The 15,641-nt window shown below is 42.0% G+C and overlaps 1 protein-coding gene across 3 annotated transcripts; it reads left to right on the top strand.

Annotated features, from left to right (window-relative positions):
- On the top strand, positions 1–14,288 carry LOC147967238 (callose synthase 3-like). Of its 3 annotated transcripts, XM_087529370.1 has the most exons (42): positions 2–543; positions 1,396–1,496; positions 1,760–1,884; positions 1,987–2,080; positions 2,243–2,356; positions 2,471–2,587; positions 2,738–2,830; positions 2,930–3,021; positions 3,155–3,281; positions 4,303–4,440; positions 4,518–4,594; positions 4,689–4,788; positions 5,037–5,159; positions 5,272–5,386; positions 6,036–6,370; positions 6,450–6,502; positions 6,585–6,645; positions 6,896–6,977; positions 7,047–7,096; positions 7,175–7,261; positions 7,487–7,612; positions 7,740–7,843; positions 7,925–8,009; positions 8,094–8,254; positions 8,346–8,469; positions 8,561–8,658; positions 8,796–8,931; positions 9,049–9,200; positions 9,550–9,659; positions 9,740–9,865; positions 9,985–10,053; positions 10,144–10,318; positions 10,758–10,920; positions 11,043–11,162; positions 11,249–11,367; positions 11,493–11,576; positions 11,869–11,981; positions 12,069–12,298; positions 12,392–13,189; positions 13,320–13,370; positions 13,539–13,724; positions 13,810–14,288. In XM_087529370.1, the coding sequence occupies exons 1-42, from the start codon at positions 285–287 to the stop codon at positions 14,062–14,064; spliced, it is 5,928 nt and encodes a 1,975-aa protein (XP_087385496.1). In that variant the 5' UTR covers positions 2–284; the 3' UTR covers positions 14,065–14,288. The 3 variants fall into 3 exon arrangements, with proteins under 3 accessions (XP_087385493.1, XP_087385496.1, XP_087385495.1); XM_087529367.1 differs by having other exon boundaries at positions 1–543; positions 9,985–10,318; XM_087529369.1 differs by having other exon boundaries at positions 7,925–8,254.
- Positions 14,289–15,641: the final 1,353 nt, after the last annotated feature.

Genomic DNA, 15,641 nt, shown 5'->3' with positions numbered 1-15,641 from the left:
GCTCTGCTATGCTTTGCTTTCCCCAAACCCCACTGCCTCCCTCCCTGCTTTTGCTCTTCTCTTCACTGCCGCTACACCTCGACATCAATCCCTTCCCCCAAACCCAAACCCAAATCCAAATCCAAATCCATGGATCGGTCGATCTAGGGTTTGGCTCCTCCCCCTCCGGCCGAAATCAAGCCAAGCCAAGGCAAGGCAAGCCAGGGTGAAAAAGCAAGAAACCTTGTTGAGCGAGAAAGTTCCGTCCTTTCCTTCTTCCCTCCCGGCCGTCGGCCGCGGGCGGGATGGCCTCCTCCTCCGGGAGGCGGCCGGGCGCGGGCCCCGGCCCAGGCGGCGGCGGCGGTGGGGAGCCCTCCTCGTCGGGCGCGGCTTCCACCCCGGCGTCCGGAGGCGGCAGGAGGATCCTGCGGACGCAGACGGCGGGGAACCTGGGCGAGTCCATCTTCGACAGCGAGGTGGTGCCCTCCTCGCTGGTGGAGATCGCCCCCATCCTCCGTGTCGCCAACGAGGTGGAGGCCAGCAACCCCAGAGTCGCATACCTATGTAAGCAACCACATTCATCCATCCTTCCTCTGCTCTGCTCTCCTCTCTTTGTTAATTACTGTTACCAAGCAAGCAAGGAAGGAAGGAAGGCACCAAAGCAGAGGAGTTGTTAATTATTATTACTGCTTGCTTGTTACTCTACCAAGAAAGGCTCTCTCTTTGTTAATTACTACTGGGTGCTACTCCCTGCTCCTGTATTCTATTGTTACTACAAAGTCTGCCTTGCCTGTGTATTATATATACTTTATTCTTCTTGCTCAACTCCTAGTACGTACTTACAAGACTAGTCCCAGTGACAGTCCACTCTCTTAGTTAATTTATTATTCCCTCTGACTCTGAGTGCCCATAATTCCCAATCTCTCTAGCAGAGCAGAGCAGAGAGCACCACCTGCTCCCTTGTCTCACCCATACCAACAATTTAATAGCAGTATGTATGTCTCTTGGTCTTGGCTTGGGTGCTACATAGGTCCCTTCTGCTACTAGTCCACTTTGTAACTTGTTTGTATTCTATTACTACTACTTTGTATCTGTGTAGCACTGTATTATATTCTTCCTCCTCAAGTGCTACTCCCTCCGTTCCGAATTACTTGTCTTGGATTTGTCTAGATACGGGTGTATCTAGACTCATTTTAGTGCTAGATACCTCCGTATCTAGACAAATCTAAGACAAGTAATTCGGAACGGAGGGAGTACAAGACTAGTCCTAGTACTAGTGTCTTGCTGCCATTGACAGCCTATCAAGTTTATTAACTCCAACTCAAGTCAAGTGCACATAATTCTCTAGATGCTGTATAGGTTACCAACAGTTTTCTTGCCTCACCCACACAATTGACTCTGTCTATTGCCTGCCAGGTCGATTCTACGCCTTCGAGAAGGCCCATCGACTCGACCCCACCTCCAGCGGCCGTGGTGTCCGCCAGTTCAAGACCGCGCTCCTCCAGAGGCTCGAAAGGGTACGTACATGTGCCTGCCTACATACGCATTTCCCTCCTCCTTGCACAAGATTTAAACTTGCAGCATATTTGATTGCATTCCGTTTCTGCTCTTTCCTGCGCTGTCTTCTATTTATAGCTTCCAAATCTTACCATATTAACTGCATACAGAGGCTAGTGGTCATTTGTTTTACCCCAGCAGTAACTTAATTGCATGACATCCAACGTATACATACCGTATTAACTGCTTCACTTCATTGTCATGCACACGCTTCTTTCCTCAGGAAAACGACCCCACGTTGAAGGGGAGGGTTAAGCAGAGCGATGCCCGCGAAATGCAGAGTTTCTACCAGCACTACTACAAAAAGTACATCCAGGCGCTCCAGAATGCCGCCGATAAAGCTGACCGGTCAGACCAACCAACCCATCCTCTTTTCTAATCTAATATAATGCTGCTGGCTCACTCATCTATGGCTTGCCTGATGCCTGCTCTGCTTTTCTGATTTCTCAGTGCCCAGCTGACAAAGGCGTATCAGACCGCGGCTGTCCTGTTCGAGGTCCTGAAGGCCGTCAATGTCTCACAGAAAATCGAAGTCGATCAAGCGGTAAGTTCTAGCACAAAACATTGGAACCTTCTCTGTTCTTTTGTTTGACACAATGCACCTTTCATGTTTCCTCACAAAAAAGAAAGAACCCACCGCTACTGTTGTTGTCCAGAAAAACAAAAATGGGTTTCACCTCCCTGCTGTGGTTGTTGATTGTTGCAGATTTTGGAGACGCACAACCAAGTCGAGGAGAAGAAGAAGCTGTATCTTCCTTACAATATCCTCCCGCTCGACCCTGACAGTGCTGCTAACCAGGCTATTATGCGATACCCTGAGGTTCCCATCCATCCTGATTCCCATCCCGAATTCACTGCGAGCTTATCATACTCTGGTGAGATGTTGAGATGATTACACTAGGGCTTATGCGCTGCTTCCCATTCTTACATGTAGATCCAAGCCTCTTTTCACGCTCTTCGTAACACAAGGGGTCTGCCATGGCCCAAGGACCACGAAAAGAAGGATGATGCGGACCTTCTTGAGTGGCTTCAGGCACTGTTTGGGTTTCAGGTTATGACAACATGGCTACTGCCTACCTTTTGTTTTCATATCTTATTTCTTGCGAGACTTTTGCTTTCATGTCAAACATTTTTGTACCGATGATTTCATTTGTGAGATCTGATACATCAATGCTCTCTAACTCCAACAACCACTCTGCAGAAAGATAACGTGTCCAATCAACGAGAGCATCTCATACTCTTGCTTGCCAACGTGCATATAAGGGAGATGTCCAAGCCTGACCAGCAATCAAAGGTAGTGCATTTCCCGACCTGCATTCATGTGAGATGTGCGCACATGGATCCTCGAGTAGTAATGTCATTTACTTGTTTCTTTTCTGGTGAAAATTTTCAGTTAGACGACCATGCGCTAGATATAGTAATGAAGAAGCTCTTCAAGAACTACAAAAGATGGTGCAAATACCTTGGCCGCAAAAGCAGCTTGTGGTATGATGTTCAATCTCCAGTGGAAAATTTGGAAGTTAACCATGATTATTTGATTTAATTAATTCAAGCCTGCAATCATAAGCTCTTCATAGTCGCTTGGTCCACTAATTATAATTGATCATTATCTTTCTAGGCTGCCGACAATTCAACAAGAAGTACAACAGCGGAAGCTTCTCTATATGGGCCTTTATCTGCTCATATGGGGCGAGGCAGCTAACTTGCGATTTATGCCAGAGTGTCTTTGCTACATCTATCATCATGTATGTTCAATTCCTTTCCTTGTCAAATTAAACACATGATCTATTTACTGAGCTGGCAAACTGGGTCTTAAACTCTTAGTTCAAGGTCATAATGTGATTTTCTGGTTAACACGGAAACGATGCAAATGATACTATGCTATTTGGGTATGTCTGGATAGTTGCCAAAAATGTACGCTACCAGTTTTTATGTAGGTGACCGAAAGTTTCGGTCTTTGTTTGGATGGTCACCAATTGTTTGGTATGACAATGACCTTTCGTACACTAGCACATTTTTCTTGCCAACATTAGCCAACTCATGGGCAGGCAAAACCATGACCAATATTTTGGTAGGGCAAGCTTGGGCTGAAACTAAACACCCTATCTTTTCTGACTTGAACCTTCACAAATCTGGTGGCATCTTCTGAGGAGCCACATTCTGTTCACTTACATTTTCCAGAAAGTATATGTTGGGCGTGAGTTACCTTAGGCATGAGGACTTACCTGCAAAACTTTGAGTTAAAAAGAACAGTCTCTCTCGAATCAGGACGGAGCTTACCTACAAAGTATGTTAGTACGCCATTGGGTAAAGAGTTTCTCTTGAATCAGTCTCTCTCTACGTGCATGGCTCCACTGTTTTTTCCAGTAGCCAGGACTGTTGAGGTGAAAAGTCTTCGATAATTTGGCTGCATAATGCATGTTCTAAGCACTGCAGTATCATACAATGTTGTTTACACGATAATTTAAGCAAAATGTAAGTTCCTACTGAGGTGATCCAGTAAACACCGATCAAGGAAGTTCTACAATGATCCCTATTTTTGTCTTGCCCCTTTTCTCACCCTCCTAGTATTTTGGACCATTGTAAATGGGCGGAAAGTTTAGGTTAGTACATTATATTTCTGTGCAGTACAAGTTGTGTTCATGGACATGCCGGGGGAAATGTGATTGATTGGCTTGGGGCATCGCTGTATTTTTAGGCCATAGCTCTTGCGATGGGATGATTATTGGCAAGTGATTGTTGTGTTCTGTTGTTGTTCCGCTGCAGATGGCTTTTGAATTGTATGGCATGTTGGCTGGAAATGTGAGCCCAACAACTGGTGAAAATGTTAAACCAGCCTATGGTGGTGCCGAAGAAGCCTTCCTGAAGAAAGTTGTGACCCCAATTTATAAAATCATAGAGATGGTATATTTCTTTATTTCCATTCTCATGTTTTAATTCCAAGCACAATTAAGTTATGTCCTTTGGGTTTTTTTACACAGGAAGCTGATAGGAGCAAGACAATGAAATCAAAACACTCACATTGGAGAAATTATGATGATCTCAATGAGTACTTCTGGTAAGCTGATAGGAGCACAATTTGTTATCTCCCTTGTAATTTCCCGAGCCAGTTTTGGAGGACACCCATACAATTATTTTTACATTGCTTACAGGTCAAGAGATTGTTTTCGGTTAGGATGGCCTATGAGGGCTGATGCTGATTTTTTCAAGACTCCAAATTTTGTTCTCAATGCTCGAGATCAGACGAATGGAGTAAGTTCATTTCAATATGAATGTACTTGCATTACCCTCATGCAAATGAGTAGATTTGGCTTAGTACTAGCATCTCAGTGTAAGAAAGTTGGTAGCAATCAGGTACCTTATTTAATCTTCAAATAAACCATTCACTAGTAACAAAATAAATGTATTCAACTGTCTGATAGGAAAAAAAATAAGGTAAATTTTTTGCAGTTTAATATTCATAGTCTCTTTCGGTATTGATATTTCTTATTCTGCTGCAGGAGCACAGACCAGCTGGTAATGACCATTGGATGGGAAAAGTCAACTTTGTTGAAATACGGTCATTTTGGCACATCTTCCGTAGCTTTAACAGGATGTGGAGCTTCTTAATTTTATCCTTACAGGTTAATTGTGATTTCCCACCTTCGTGTTGCTCTTCTTCTTTCGACTACACTTTTGGATGTTTTCTGTTTACTTGAGATGAACCTTTTTCTGTTGGTTTTCTCGTTCACTCAGGCCATGGTTATAGTTGCTTGGAATGGTGGCACGCCAGGTGACATCTTTGATGCAGGAGTGTTCAAACAAGTTTTGAGCATATTTATAACTGCTGCAGTAATGAAAATGGGCCAAGGTATGTTGATAATACCCCACCTCCCCTCCTTCCTATCCTAATATTATGGTATGCACATTCGTCTTTTCTTGGTTACGTGTCTTCGTTGTGTCCACATCCCATTAATTATCAGCATGGTTACACATGATATTGATTTTGATAGTCTGAATGGTTATCTTCTCCATTTACCCGAAACCTACATGGCCACAATTAGCTTATAAATTCTGAACAACAGTAGCTTTTGCGGGTCTACAAACAGTAATATTGTAGCCAAAGTATTAAGTGTATGGTCTGTATTCCGTACCAAAGCTCGATGAAAGTACTTCTGTTCAACTTGATTTTACTCGACGTTTAGTTTTCCTGAACATAATATTCTTAGCATGAAACCAGAGGAACATGGTGGTTGTTGGTTTGGTACAAACTGGAACACCGAACATTGCTACCATTGGTTAGGTTCATAAATATATTTTAATGCAGCAATTATGGACATTGTCTTGAGCTGTACCAAAGCTCGATGAAAATACCTGTGTAATTTGATTGACTCGTTCATTTTATTTTTCTGAACATATTATTCTAAGCATGAAACCGTGTAAGCATGTTGGTTGTTCTTTTTGTACACACTAGGCAATGTTTATCATTGGTTAGGTTTACTAAATATATTTTAATGCAGCAATTCTGGACATTGTCTTGAGCTGGAAAGCAAGAAAAAGCATGTCTCTTGCTGTTAAACTCCGGTACATCTTGAAATTACTATCAGGAGCTGCATGGGTTGTAATTTTACCAGTGACTTACGCATACACCTCAGACAATCCCACTGGACTCAATAGAACAATCAAAAGCTGGTTTGGTGACGGCCGGAACCAGCCATCGTTATACATCTTGGCTGTTGTGATATATTTGTCACCAAATATGCTGGCGGCTACGTTATTCATTTTTCCTATCCTGAGGAGATTCCTTGAGAAGTCAAATCTTAAAGTTGTAGCCCTCATAATGTGGTGGTCACAGGTAATTTTGCTTTGGTAGTTTTCTTCAAGTTGTTGATTCTTGACACCCTGTTTATAATAAGATGTAAAACATTGTACAGCCTCGCTTATTCGTTGGCAGAGGAATGCATGAAGGTGCATTCTCCCTTTTCAAGTATGTTTGCCTGTTTAAGCGTTTGTTATTCTTTATGAATTACCATTGCATGTGCTCTTTCTGAGGATTGTTGTTCTTCTAGGTATACAATGTTCTGGGTCATTCTTTTGGCCACAAAATTGGTAGTGAGCTTCTACGTGGAGGTATTATTCTTAACTGATTCCACCACCATATGTTGTATAATTTTGCATCAAACTATTGCTAGCCATTTCAACGGAAGTTTTGTCCCATTAATGTCTTGAGGGCTATTTATAGAAACCTACGACGTTCCCCACTACTCATAAGTACACTTTTGCTGGTTAAGGGTTATCCAGTTAATTTTCCTAGCTGTTTCCTTTGGTTATTATGAAATCATAGTTTGGTTGCTCATCTTGTCATATGCCCGGCCTGCAGATCAGGCCACTTGTTCAACCAACAAAAGATATAATGAAGGTGCCAATAACAACATTTCAGTGGCACGAGTTCTTCCCACATGGTCAGTCTCCCCCCCTCTCTCTAACCTGGTTGAGCCCGAACATGTTCTTATTTTTGGTTTTATCTGCAGCAAAGAACAACATCGGTGTCGTCATTGCACTTTGGGCTCCTATCATTCTTGTATGCCTTCTGTCCTCTTCATTGTGTAGAACAGAAGTTGTTCATCCTATTTTGACCTACCTTGGTTTATTGGTTCAGGTGTATTTCATGGATACCCAAATATGGTATGCAATTTTCTCGACATTAGTTGGTGGTATCTATGGGGCATGTCGTCGTCTTGGTGAGGTTAGTAATACCGACCAACACCTTCCACTCGCCGTTCTGTAGATTGACCTTTGAGGGATGGGTCAGTATGTAAAGTTGTTCTTTAATTAGAACTTGTTAAATTTCCAAATTTTTATGAGCATCGCTTGTTACTCATTATTTCTGGATTTGATTGTGCTGTGAATTTTTTGTACAATGGAACAAAGCAACTTACAGAGTGTAATGTTGTTGGTGTTACTAAATCAGATACGAACCTTGGGAATGTTAAGATCTCGCTTCGAATCTTTGCCGAAGGCTTTCAACGATCACTTGATTCCAAATGACTCAAAGAGGAGAGGATTCCGTTCCGCTTTCTCCAGTAAACCTTCTCAGGTGTGGATTTTCTTTTTATTTTCACATATTAATGGAGAGCACATTAGGTGTAGATCCCTTCTACGAGAATGCATTTATGTTCTTGTTTTATTTTGTCTTCTCATCTAACACGCTTAAGTTACTCTAGAAACCTGGAGATGGCAAAGAAGAAGACAAAATAGCTGCAAGATTTGCTCAGATATGGAATCTGATCATCACAAGCTTCCGCCAGGAAGACTTGATAGATAACAGGTGCGGCATCTGATATCTATTTTTACATATTGACTGTCCTTCTGATTCCTGCTGATCTGTTGTTTGTTGCGTTCTGGTCAGGGAGAAGGACTTGTTACTTGTTCCATACTGCAAAGATCGTGAAATGGATATGATCCAGTGGCCACCATTCCTGCTTGCTAGCAAGGTACATATTCTCATTCAACTCCTGCTGTTATTTTGGTGGAATGAGGCATCGTCGTTTCATTTTATTTTATTAACTGCATTTCAGATTCCAATAGCATTGGATATGGCAGCAGACAGTGGAGGAAAAGACCGCGATCTGAAGAAACGGATGAATTCAGATCCATATTTCACTTACGCCATCAAGGAATGCTATGCTTCATTCAAAAACATAATATATGCTTTAGTGGTTGGTGTACGGGAGCGAGAGTATGTTCTACATTCTCCTCACTTCTTTAAAAGTACCAAGTCTTGATTGTTTTTTGTTCTTATTAACAAACTTCATGATATATATTTTCAGTGTCATCCAAAAGATTTTTAAAGTGGTGGATGATCTCGTAGCAGACGATACTCTGATAAGGGATCTGCACATGAGTAACTTACCTACCCTGAGCAAGAAGTTTATTGAGCTGCTTGTGATACTGGTATATATAGAATTAGTCATCATGCATGGTCCGGGTCATGTTGAATGTGTATGCCACCTCCTAATCCTTCTTAATTCTTAATTCCATGCAGCAAAAGAATGACAAAGATGACCGGGGTCAGGTCATCATTTTATTCCAGGATATGCTCGAGGTGGTAACAAGGGATATAATGGAAGAACAACTCACCGAGTGAGAGACCTAACTTATCATCATTCTACTGCAGAATGGTCTTTTCCCACTCAGTGGGAAATCACATGCTTTAGATTCTTGGTTGTTGCGTTGTCTTTCGTTACTTCTTATATGTAGTATTGCTATCTCTTGATCAGGCTACTAGAACCGGTACATGGTGGAAATAATAGAAAACACGAAGGGATCACACCACTTGATCAACAGGAACAGGAACAGTTGTTCACTAAAGCTATTGAATTTCCTGTCAAGGCATCAGATGCCTGGAAGGAAAAGGTTATATTTCAGATATTTTTATTTATTTATCGTTGTTTGATTGAACTAGGGACATTTATATATATTTGAAAAATAAAGATAAGCTTCTAAGATTGTTGCTCATGTTCTTGGCTTCAGATAAAAAGGCTTCACCTTCTGCTCACAGTGAAGGAGTCTGCTATGGATGTTCCTACAAACCTGGATGCTAGAAGGCGGATATCTTTCTTTGCTAATTCTCTTTTTATGGACATGCCAAAAGCTCCAAAAGTGCGCAATATGCTGCCCTTCTCGTAAGTTTTTCTTCTCTCTAGAATTTATGTGTATGATGTATTCTATTCTATGCTTGAATCATCGTGTACTGGATTAGCTTCCTTGTGTATTTTATGGATAACCAAGCATCATTCATTCCATGGAGTTTTGCTTCTTTGCCTTCATATATGTAAATATTCACACTTCTGTTACTCCCTAAACAAAATGCATGCACCGTTATGCTAGTAGTATAACTCGACGTAGAACTGCATTTCATGTAGAACTGCCCTTTCCAAATTCTGTTTCCAGCTCATGTTAATAGGGGTAAGAATGGTATCCTAATGAATAGTTGGCTTGCTGCTTCTTTACGGGGCAACTTGTGTACTGCAGTGTCTTGACTCCCTATTACAAAGAAGACGTCCTTTTCTCCTCACAAGCACTAGAGGAGGAGAACGAGGATGGGGTTTCTATCCTTTTTTACCTGCAAAAAATCTACCCAGGTACATCCCATCCATCGAGTCGGCATATCCTAGTAACTCCAGTCCCCGGACACGAAACTCATGTTTGCCTCTCCTTGCAGATGAGTGGAAAAACTTTCTTGAAAGGGTGGACTGCAAGAATGAAGAGGAACTCCGTGAGACTGAACAAACGGAAGATGAGCTTCGCCTTTGGGCATCATACAGGGGCCAAACTTTGACGCGAACTGGTATCCCCTTTGCCTCTTCTCTCATAGGCACTATACTTTTCCAAAAAAGAAAAAAAATGCATTGGTATCATGGCTCGATATTTCTTTCCTTCAGTAGTAATGCTTGCTCAATCTTACAGTAAGAGGGATGATGTACTACCGACAAGCTTTGGTGCTTCAGTCTTGTCTTGATATGGCCCCAGAGAATGGTATTTCTATGCGACCGAGCCTGTTTCCTGATTGTGATTTTTTGGAACACAGTATGATGATGTATCAACTAATTTGCCTGCTTTCCTCAGATCTTATGGAAGGCTTCAGGGCTGCAGATATACTATCTGAGGAATCACACTTATTAACTCAGTCCAAAGCTGTAGCCGACATGAAGTTTACATACGTTGTATCATGCCAGTCATACGGTATCCAGAAACGTTCTGGTGATCAACGTGCGCAGGATATTCTGAGGCTGATGACAACGTAAGTCTTTATTCAAGAATATAAAGTTCTATAGAGGGTATTGTGATAATAGTTCCTTGCCGAACGTTCCATTTATATTTTATCACTTCATTTTCTTGAATATGTTGGATGTCTGATTCCTTTCTCTGACACGTCAAAACTAGAATATATCTCCTTGCAAACTGTTACGCGGAAGAATAGATTATGATCTGTAGTTCAACCGTAGAAAGTTGTGTTAGGTCATGGGATTGTATTAGCCTCTTAGGATACAACTATTAGTGCATTTGGCAGTTTTTATAGTTTTGCTGATCTTCCATGAGCGTGCACACAAGAAAGTTTTTCAGGCGTTGTATCAATTCACTGGGTTCTAATCTGGTTTGGACACACCGCCTCTGTTTTGATCATTGCAATACATTCTATGCATGTCATCAATGATTGAAAAGGCTTGTTTATTTGCCAGTTATCCATCACTTCGGGTTGCCTATATTGACGAAGTCGAGGAGACAAGCAAAGAGGGGGAAGCAAGCAAAGATAGGAGCAAGAAGATAGAGAAGGTTTACTACTCAGCGTTGGTGAAGGCGGCAGTAACTAAGCCTGATGATCCTGGTCAGAAACTCGATCAGGTACTGTGAAATGAAATGGTTTTAATAATCATCCCTATATTTGAAACAGGTGCATTTCGTGATCTCACCCGTGCCGATTCGATATAAACTTGCTTACCTTGTGTCATTTTGTTGTGTAATAGGACATTTACAGGATAAAACTTCCGGGCAATGCAATGTTGGGTGAAGGCAAACCAGAAAATCAGAACCATGCGATAATTTTTACTCGAGGTGAAGGCCTACAAACCATAGACATGAATCAGGTATATATGCGTCATTTGTGCTTCTTGTGCTGCTAGCTAGTATTTTTTGGGCCATTTAGTCATGGTGTGATGCTATGACATGACAGGAGCATTATATGGAGGAGACATTGAAAATGAGAAACCTGCTGCAAGAGTTTACCAAGAAACATGATGGTGTGAGGTATCCAACAATACTTGGTGTAAGAGAACATATATTCACTGGCAGGTATATATATGTCGTTTCTGACTGCCTCCTTCACCCTTCAATTTGTGATTAATGTATGACTTCATCATACAATGTTGCTATTTGCTTGGATAAAATTACTCATATTGTTATGATTGCTTTTGCAGTGTTTCTTCGCTTGCGTGGTTCATGTCAAACCAAGAGACAAGTTTTGTGACTATTGGACAGCGTGTACTTGCCAATCCTTTAAGGTAAATCATCATGACTGAATCACAATGCAGTTCATCTCATTCATGGGTTTACTACGTTCAGTTACTTACTTTCTATATGTTTCTTTCTACAACTTGTCGTTAATTCTGCAAGTAACAAGTTATTGTTGATTATTTCAATTTAGTACTCCTTTTTTGTTCATTTGGTTGAGTTGTGTTCTTGGTTTTGTTTCTTGCTGTTAGTGTTACTCTGTGCAGTGTTACTCCTCTTTCTTTGAAGAAATTTAAAGATTGTTGGTTTATGATTTCTTTTCCTGGACACTCTCACGTGCAGGGTTCGATTTCATTATGGACATCCTGATATCTTTGATCGACTTTTCCATCTCACGAGGGGCGGTGTAAGCAAAGCATCTAAGATTATTAATCTTAGTGAGGACATATTTGCTGGTATGCATGCGGTCAACATTTTGCCGTTGCTGTGTGTGGTTCTTGAAGATGTTGTTATGCTAATTAATACCTGTCTCTTTGCGACAGGATTCAATTCAACACTGCGTGAAGGAAACGTTACACATCATGAATACATGCAAGTTGGCAAGGGAAGAGATGTTGGTCTCAACCAGATTTCACTATTCGAGGCGAAAATAGCGTATGGTAATGGCGAGCAGACACTGAGCCGTGACATCTACCGACTTGGGCATCGTTTTGATTTCTTCAGAATGTTGTCCTGCTACTACACTACCATCGGCTTTTACTTCAGCACAATGGTACTGATGCCTTTGCCTTGCTGGACTTTTCAGCTTTCTGAAAAAAATTGGTTAATATTCCTAACCTCTGTAGCTTTGCTGTTCTTTTTCCAGATTACGGTATGGACCGTGTATGTATTTCTCTATGGGCGTCTGTATCTTGTCCTCAGTGGGCTTGATGAAGGACTAGCCACTGGAAGAAGGTTTATACACAACGACCCTCTCCAGGTCGCTCTTGCCTCGCAGTCGTTTGTGCAGCTTGGCTTCTTGATGGCGCTCCCTATGATGATGGAGATCGGTCTGGAGAGAGGGTTCAGGACCGCGTTGAGCGACTTTGTGCTCATGCAGCTTCAGTTAGCGTCCGTCTTCTTCACATTCTCCCTTGGAACCAAGACTCACTACTACGGAAAGACGCTGCTCCACGGAGGAGCCGAGTACAGAGCCACTGGACGTGGATTCGTGGTGTTCCATGCCAAATTCGCCGAGAACTACCGCCTCTACTCGCGGAGCCATTTCGTCAAGGGCATCGAGCTGATGATCCTGCTTATCGTGTTTGAGATCTTCGGGCAGTCGTACCGAGGAGCCATCGCGTACATCTTCATCACCTTCTCCATGTGGTTCATGGTTGTCACCTGGCTCTTTGCGCCGTTCCTGTTCAACCCTTCTGGGTTTGAGTGGCAGAAGATTGTGGACGACTGGACCGACTGGAACAAGTGGATCAGCAACCGTGGGGGTATCGGTGTTTCGCCGGACAAAAGCTGGGAGTCATGGTGGGAGAAAGAGCACGAGCCCCTTAAATACTCGGGGAAGCGTGGCACTGTTCTTGAGATAGTGCTGGCGGTGCGCTTCTTCATCTACCAGTATGGGCTTGTTTACCATCTCAACATAACCAGACACACCAAGAGCGTCCTGGTAATTTATCTGCTTGGTCTTATTATCCTGATGATGCCTATCATGTATCTAAACATGATGACTTGATTGTGTTCTACAGTCTCTGTTTTACTAGTAAGCCTACTGACTAATGAATGGGCTGTCTTTCCAGGTGTATTGCTTGTCATGGGTTGTCATCTTCTTCATATTGCTGGTGATGAAGGTGAGCATTAAGTTAACTAGTGGCCTGGCCATTTAACTGCAGTCTTCTCAATTGTGACGCGGCAGAGATTAGGGCTGGCCATTGCTTGTCCTCTTGTGCTACAACAGACATTAGGGTGTCCTCTTGTGCGAGTTTGGCTGTTGACTGACTGTTTATGCACGCACGCAGGCTGTGTCGGTTGGTCGGCGGAAATTCAGCGCCGAGTTCCAGCTCGTGTTCCGGCTGCTCAAGGGGCTCATCTTCATCGTGTTCATCTCCACCATCGTGATCCTGATAGTGATCCCTCACATGACGATCCAGGACATATTTGTCTGCATCCTCGCCTTCATGCCCACAGGATGGGGCTTGCTCCTGGTAATTAATTAATCTGGCGTATCCTGCTACATGATGAGGTGTTCATATTGAAAGAAGCACAGCAATGAAGATTGTTTGATTGCAGGTGGCTCAGGCGCTGAAGCCTGCGATCATGAGCGTGGGGCTGTGGGGGTCGATCCGGGCGCTGGCTCGTGGGTACGAGATCATCATGGGGCTGCTGCTCTTCACCCCGATCGCGTTCCTGGCGTGGTTCCCGTTCGTGTCGGAGTTCCAGACCCGGATGCTCTTCAACCAGGCCTTCAGCCGTGGGCTGCAGATCTCGAGGATCCTGGGCGGGCACAAGAAGGACCGGGCAGCGCGGAGCAAGGACGATAGGTAGATAGATTATTGCTCTAGTAGCTAGTAAGATAGGATGATGATTGCCTGCTTGCTTGCTTGCTGTAGAATATATATGTGTATGCATGGTATGGTTTGTAGTTGTAGTAGTAGTAGAGCGAGGAGGTATGCATGGTATATGCTTAATTGACCTGATATTGGCGATTAGGAATTATTACTGTGGTTCCTGATTGGTGTGGTGTCTTGCATGTAAAAAGTTTTTGGCTAGTGTCTTCTTCTCTAGTAGATGAACTCTTTCTTTCCCCTCTCGCAAGGCGACTAGGGCGAAGCCTTCCTCTCCTTAATTTCCGCCGCCTTTGCTTGCCGCTCTGGCGGCGGTGGTGTGGAGGGGAATCCTAGTGCCTCTATCCTGGCTAGTACATAGGTTACAAGTTACAACTAGCAAAAGGGCTGTGTTGCAATGAATTTTTTTTCATAATTTTCAATGGCCATGACCACATTTTCCTGCATCACCAAGATACACTATAATTTGAAATCATGAATATTTTTTTGAACTCGTGAATATATTTGAAATCATGAACACTGTTATAAAATTTTGAACATCTGCTAAAAAGAAGAACATTTGTTGAATTTATGAACATTTTATACTATTTGCACATTTTTCTAAAATTTGTGAACATTTTTTAAAACAATTTTATTGAATCGGCGAACATTTCTAGAATTGAGGAACATTTTTTCGGAAATAGGCGGAACAAATTTTGAAATTCACGAACATTTTTTTGGATTTAACGAACATTTTTCGAAATGCATGATCATTTTTTGAATCAGAGAGCATCTTATGAATGAATAAACTATATTGTAAGTTATGAACAATTTTTGAATTTTTAGGATATTTTTCCATCCATGAACATTTTTTGAATTGGCGAAATTTTGTTCAATTTCATTAACATTTTCCAATACATGAACTTTTTAAAAAATCATGATTATTTTTTCATTTCCTGAACAGTTGTTTCCAAATTTTTGATCATTTTTTGAATACGAAAACAATTTTTTACAAAATCACGCACAATTTTTGAATCCACAATCATTTTATGATTTATTAAACATTTTATTTAAAATTCTTTTTTTGTTAATTTTTGAAGTCCCAAATTATTCATAGTAGAAAAAAAACGAAAACGGAAAAGAAAAAGGAAAAATAAAAACAGAATTAAAAAAACAGGCCGCCCAGACATGGGTCGGCCCAAACGGACACGCTGTGCCTTCTCCCTGCGTGCGGAGCGCAGTATAGGAGGTCCATACTGGATGGGCCGGCCCAGGCAGGGGATTCCCCTATGTGAAATGTTTGTAATCACTTACCAATGGCATTGGTGGGTAATATTTTACAACCTTGAGGGCTATTTCCATGACGTACCGCTAGAAACAATAGCCCCTTTATTATTACTAGCAAAAATGCCCGTGCGTTGCAACGGTAGAAAAAATGTCACGACCCTAACTCGATAAGTATTCCCTCTCATCCCACACATCATCAAAAATCTATCCTTGACCAAAAATCTATCTTACTAACCTGTTCATTTAATCAAATCGAGACTCATGCAAACTCGAGACTCTGAATATTCAGGA

The sequence above is a fragment of the Triticum urartu genome, chromosome 6A (genome assembly GCF_056163025.1).
Source record: "Triticum urartu cultivar PI428250 chromosome 6A, HENAU_Tu73, whole genome shotgun sequence".
Classification (NCBI taxonomy): Eukaryota; Viridiplantae; Streptophyta; class Magnoliopsida; order Poales; family Poaceae; genus Triticum; species Triticum urartu.
The sequence above is the reverse complement of the archived record's forward strand: the minus strand, read 5'-3'. Positions and strand labels throughout refer to the sequence as shown.

What these genes read in the sequence shown, in the direction of transcription:
- LOC147967238 (XM_087529367.1), top strand. Translation starts at nt 285, where the DNA reads ATGGCCTCCTCCTCCGGGAGGCGGCCGGGCGCGGGCCCCGGCCCAGGC. An exon ending in CATTCCTGCTTGCTAGCAAG is followed by an intron (nt 8,010 to 8,093) that starts GTACATATTCTC and finishes ACTGCATTTCAG; the next exon opens with ATTCCAATAGCATTGGATAT. An exon ending in CTGGTCAGAAACTCGATCAG is followed by an intron (nt 10,921 to 11,042) that starts GTACTGTGAAAT and finishes GTTGTGTAATAG; the next exon opens with GACATTTACAGGATAAAACT.